Source organism: Cyprinodon variegatus, unplaced genomic scaffold, assembly GCF_000732505.1.
Source record: "Cyprinodon variegatus isolate N-32 unplaced genomic scaffold, C_variegatus-1.0 Scaffold156, whole genome shotgun sequence".
Classification (NCBI taxonomy): domain Eukaryota; kingdom Metazoa; phylum Chordata; class Actinopteri; order Cyprinodontiformes; family Cyprinodontidae; genus Cyprinodon; species Cyprinodon variegatus.
This window is the reverse complement of record NW_015150609.1, coordinates 1,268,726-1,273,863: the sequence shown is the minus strand read 5'-3', so window position 1 is coordinate 1,273,863 and position 5,138 is coordinate 1,268,726. Positions and strand designations below refer to the sequence as shown.

At 58.0% G+C, this 5,138-nt stretch overlaps 1 protein-coding gene across 1 annotated transcript in view; it reads right to left on the bottom strand.

Annotated features, from left to right (window-relative positions):
• Positions 1 to 263: 263 nt before the first annotated feature.
• The window catches only part of ninl (ninein like), a 17,700-nt gene continuing 12,825 nt past the window's right edge, over positions 264 to 5,138 (bottom strand). The window contains exons 14-29 of the mRNA XM_015377532.1: positions 5,022 to 5,134; positions 4,811 to 4,941; positions 4,607 to 4,744; positions 3,470 to 4,528; positions 2,886 to 2,990; positions 2,732 to 2,801; positions 2,069 to 2,236; positions 1,912 to 1,995; positions 1,727 to 1,840; positions 1,604 to 1,645; positions 1,385 to 1,552; positions 1,198 to 1,314; positions 973 to 1,050; positions 808 to 870; positions 627 to 740; positions 264 to 555 (exon numbers count right to left, since the gene is read on the bottom strand). Of these exons, the coding sequence (XP_015233018.1) occupies positions 364 to 555; positions 627 to 740; positions 808 to 870; positions 973 to 1,050; positions 1,198 to 1,314; positions 1,385 to 1,552; positions 1,604 to 1,645; positions 1,727 to 1,840; positions 1,912 to 1,995; positions 2,069 to 2,236; positions 2,732 to 2,801; positions 2,886 to 2,990; positions 3,470 to 4,528; positions 4,607 to 4,744; positions 4,811 to 4,941; positions 5,022 to 5,134 (2,756 nt within the window). The 3' untranslated portion in view covers positions 264 to 363. The remainder of the gene's footprint in view (positions 556 to 626; positions 741 to 807; positions 871 to 972; positions 1,051 to 1,197; positions 1,315 to 1,384; positions 1,553 to 1,603; positions 1,646 to 1,726; positions 1,841 to 1,911; positions 1,996 to 2,068; positions 2,237 to 2,731; positions 2,802 to 2,885; positions 2,991 to 3,469; positions 4,529 to 4,606; positions 4,745 to 4,810; positions 4,942 to 5,021; positions 5,135 to 5,138) is intronic.

Sequence of the window (5,138 nt, the reverse complement as noted above, 5' to 3'; positions counted from 1 at the left end):
CTGTCTGCCTGGGGCCCCACATTTCCTAAATCCGCCCCTGGTCATTAAACAGATTAAATTATCCAGAAATAATGCAGACCTGTTAGTTCTCAACGTTCCTACAAAACTTGAACGCATCACCTCAACTGCTGAGACTGGATGAACCTAAACAGGAAGGAGATCTGCATCTGTCCAGGTGGAGGCCACGCCCACCAGCTGCTCCTGACCCGCTTCTAAAGCATCTTCTGTAAAATCATTTTAGCTGCAGTGAGTAAAGAATCATTTAATTAAAAAGTTTTATTAGAAATAATCAGATTTTCTACAAACAATAAGGCTGGTTTGGGTCGGGCAGCAGAACCCGCCCATCCTGATTGGCCGGCGCCCTCAGGTGGAGAGGACGGTGGCCACCACTTCCTTCAGCAGCTGGTTCAGAGCGCCGACCTTATCCTCCAGCGTGCGGTTCTTCTTCTCCGCCTGCTTCTGGCGGCGCTCGGTCACCTGCAGCGCCTTCATCAGCTGGGCGTTCTCCAGGTACAGGTCCTTCAGCAGGCCGCTGCTCTGGACGTTCTTCTCCACCTGAAGGAGAACGCAGGTCGGTGGAACGAAGGAGGAGTCCGGCGGTTTGAGGCCCGCAGAACCAGACTCACCTGCTCCTTCAGCTCCTGGACCTTGTCCTGCAGAACCAGACGCAGAGCCTTCAGCTGGACCTCCAGCTGGTCCGCCCGCCGCTGCAGCGCCGCCGTGGCCTTGTCGAACTGTTCCTGAAAGCAGCGCAGAGGTCAGAAGCAGAACCTGCTGAGGCGGACCGCCGGGTGGTTCTGAACCCACCTGCTTCATGCTGAGCTGGGTTCTCCTCAGCTTCACCTCCTCCTCCAGCTGCTGCTCCTTCTCCTAGAACCAGAACACGGTTCTGATCAGTCCTAACCAAAGAGAACAGATGGACTGAAACCCTCCCCGGTCCTTCTGGATCGTGGTTCTGACCCGGATCCTGACCTGGTCCTGGGCGTGCGCCCGAGCCGTCGCCGCTTCTAATCTGGACCTGAGCTTCTGCTGCTGCTGAACTTCCTGGACCTGCAGACCAGCCAGCTGATCACAACAATTCAGGCCATTTTTGTTCTGACCGCTAAAACGTTTCTAAGGAAGCGGCTGATTGGGTGGAGTCCTGCCTGCGGGTGGAGAAGCTCCGCCCACTCAGCCATCACCCGCCCTGTGAGGTACCTGCTGTCGGAGCTCCTGGTTCTGGACCAGGAGTCTCCGGGTCTCATCTTGGAGGTTCTGCTGAAGCTCCTCCTTCTCCTCCATCAGCCTCCTGACATCTGCTTGCGTCTCCTCCACCTGCACCATCAGAACCTGATCAGAACCCGGTCAGAGCCGGGCAGGGTGGGGCGGCGTCAGGTGAGCTCACCTTACTGAGCGCCTCACCCAGCTTCCTGTGGAGCTGGGTCACCTCCTGGGCGTGGCCTAGTTTGTCCTGGGTGGAGGCGAGCAGCTGGGAGCGCAGCAGCTCTGCCTCCGCCTGCAGAGACACCACCTGCTGCTGCAGCTGCTCCACCTGCTGCTGCAGCTGCTCCACCTGCTGCTGCAGCTGCTCCACTTGCTCCACCTGCTGCTGCAGCTGCTCCACCTGCTGCTGCAGCTGCTCCACCTGCTGCTGCAGCTGCTCCACCTGCAGGAGAACCAGCAAAGATGTGACTACACTCTAGGACCTGCAGGGGGAGCCGTTTGGACCAGATGGCTCGGTTCTGACCTGTTGGGTCCGGTTCTCTGTTTCCCTCTGCAGCTCCTGCTTCTCCTGCTCCACCTTCTGCAGCTTCATCATCAGCCGTCTAAGCTCCGCCTCCTGCTGTGATTGGCTGCCCAGCTGAGGAGCAGCCAGCAGGTCAGTGAACAGAACCAGCGGCTGCAGAAACGGACCAACAGACGGATTCTTACCTTCTCCCTGAAGGAGATCAGCTCCTCCTGCAGCTTCACCATCTCCTCCTGCAGCTTCACCTTCTCCTCCTGCAGCTGCTGCACCTGAAACCGTCCACCCGTCAGCTCCAACATTTCTGGTTCTGAACTCGGTCCAAACGGAACTTGTCTGACTTACTGCAGCTCCCTCCTCCTCTTGCTTCTTAGTAACCGTTGCCAGGCGCTCCTGGAGCATCCGGACCGACTCCTGCTCTCCATGGAGACGGCTGCTGAGCTCACCGTTCTCGCTGCTGAGCTGCAGGTTCCTGCTGCTCAGCTCCAGAACCTCCTCCCGGTAGCTGGAGTTCTGCAGGAGTAAAAACGGGTCAGGCGTCTGGAATTTCATCTGGACGAACACCAAGTAGAATCAGAACTTTCTAGAAGATGATTCCAGGTGGAATCTTCTGTTCAGGAACCATTCAACTGACAGGGCTTTTATTTTGAAAACTTGGCCTCCACTGTGAAACTACTTCCTTCTATGGAGATCAGGTCCAAACAGGAACCCTAAAACCAAGCGGAATATTTTCTGAGGAACAGACTGATCATCTGGACCCGGATGGAGCCCAGAAAGTTCTCTGGGTCAAAGGCTGCCGTGAGGTCCAACTAAAGCAGAACCACGCTGTGCTTCTCTGAAGCAGGTCCAGCTCAACTGGTGCTGCTATTTATGAGGCTGTGAGTCATGAAGCAGCTGGACCACGGTCTGAGTTCTGATGGTTCTACTGGGCCCAGTTAATCCTGGTTAGCTACGGCTAGCTGCCGCTGTGCTTCAGTTAAACCCTGAAGGTCTGCTGCAGAACCGGACCTCTCTGTGCAGACGCTCCTCCTCCTCTCTGCTCCGCTCCCGGTCCAGTTCCACCTCCTGCAGCCTCCTCCTGCAAGGAGAACACCAGAGTCTGGGTTCAAGCTCCTCCAGCGAAACGTCAGCAGAACAGGTTCTGACCCGCAGCCGGACTCACCTTTTCTTCTCAGCCTCGTCCTCCAGGTTCTGGACCTCCTGCTGCAGAACCTTCAGCCGTTCCTGCAGAGCTGCGTTTTCCGATCGGACCTCCTCCAGCTGAGTCCTGTAGGAGAAAAACCCACACAGACCGGACTGAACCAGAATCAGAACCCAGGTTCTGGATGATCAGATGTCAGGATTAGTGATTCACATGCAGAGGCGGATGGAGCTACAGGAGGTCAGGCTGTTAGAACAGAACCGGGTCCATGCAGGGGGAATGGAAGAGATGCTGAGCTCTGATTGGTTCATTCAGTTAGAGATGCTGCGCTCTGATTGGTTCATTCAGTTAGAGATGCTGCGCTCTGATTGGTTCATTCAGTTAGAGATGCTGCGCTCTGATTGGTTCATACAGTTAGAGATGCTGCGCTGCGATTGGTTCATTCAGTTAGAGATGCTGCGCTCTGATTGGTTCATACAGTTAGAGATGCTGCGCTGCGATTGGTTCATTCAGTTAGAGATGCTGCGCTGCGATTGGTTCATTCAGTTAGAGATGATGCACTCTGATTGGCCGGTTCGGCGAGTGTCTGGGTCCGCCTCACAAACCTGTGAGGACCGGCCGCCTCGGACCCGTCCTCCAGGTCCAGAACCAGGTTCTCCAGCTCCATCAGCTGCTGGGCCAGCCTCCCCTTCTGGCGCTCAAAGTCCTCCTTGGTGCTGCTCAGCTGGTTCTGAGAGTTCTGCAGGGCCCGCTGCAGAAGCACCACCTGCTCCGAGGTCCCGTCTGCAGCCTCCACCCGCAGCCTCTCCGCCTGGCTGGTTCTGGAGTTGAGCTGGCGCCGCAGGTCCAGAACCAGGTCGGCGGTGTCGTTGAGCTGCTGGCTGAGGCCTCGGAGGTGCTCCCTCAGGGAGGAGATCTCCTCCTCCATCTCCACGATCTGAGCAGACAGCTGGTCCACCAGACGCATGTAGGTTCTGTTCTCCTGGTTCAGGCGGCTCACCTCCTCCTGCTCCTCCAGCAGACTGGACCGGAGATGTAAGGCCCGGTTCTGCTCCTCCTGCAGTGCAGCCTCAGTGCTCCTCCTCTGGTCCAGCTGGAGCTGCAGCGTGTCCACGACCACGGCCTGCTCTTTCAGGTCCTGGGTCAGCCGGTCCCGGTCCTGGGTCAGCCGGTCCCGGTCCTGGGTCAGCCGGTCCCGGTCCTGGGTCAGCCGGTCCCGGTCCGTCTTTAAGGAGTCCAGTTCAGCCGTCAGTCTGGAAATGGACTCCGTTCTGCTCCTCAGAACCTCCTGAAGCTTCTCCAGCTCAGCCCTGAGGAGGGCGACTGTCTGCAGCGTGGGGGAGGAGCTTCGCTCTCTAAGCTCCGCCCTCAGATGCTCCACCTGAAGCTGGAGCTCCGCCCCCTCCTCCCTCACTTGCTGCAGCTCCTCCTGCATGCAGCTCCTCTCAGAGACCAGACGTCTTTTCAGAACCTCTAGAGAATCCCTGGAGACGATGCTCTCCTCCAGCCGGTTCTCCAGGTCCGAACACCTGGTCCTGGAAGCTTCCAGAACCTCCTCCAGTCCAGCCTGGGCCTCCTGGAGGCTGCAGAGCTGCTCCTTCAGGTTCTTCCTCTCCTGGAGGAGGCGGCGCCGAGCCTCGGCCTGTCGATTCTGGCTCTCCTTCCTGCTCACAGAGCTGCTTTCTTACCTCGGGTCCAATAAAAACCTGGTTGTGGTTCTGACAGAACCTCCTGCCACCCACCTGACGCGCATCAGCTCCTGGTCCATCCTGAGCTTTAGCTCCGCCTCCAGCTGCTCCTTCTCGCCGCTCAGCTTCTGGACCAGGTTGCTGATCTCTGTGGCGTAGTTCTGCTCCAGCTCGGCGCGCTCCCGCTGCATCCTGGGAGGGGAGAACGGTTAGAACGGATCGGCGGCAGAACTCGACGGGAGACGGGTCGGTCCGGACCTGCGCTCCACCTCGCCGCTCCTCCCTCCTCCCTGCTGGACCTGGACCTGCAGTCTGGCCACCGTCTCCTTCAGCTGCTTCACCTGCTGCTCCAGCTGGACCTTCTGCTCCTCCAGCTCACTGATCTCCAGCTGAGGAGGAACCAACAGCTCAGTCGGACCCACCAGCACCAGAACCTCTGCAGCTGCAGGCTCCTCCTCCTCCTCCTCACCTTGAAGGCCTGGGAGATGTCCTTCCTCTCCACCTCCATGTTCTGCTTCATCATGTCCAGCTGCCTCTCATAGTAGTTCCCCTGAGGAAGAGGAGCAGGTGCTGAAGGTTTTGCTGA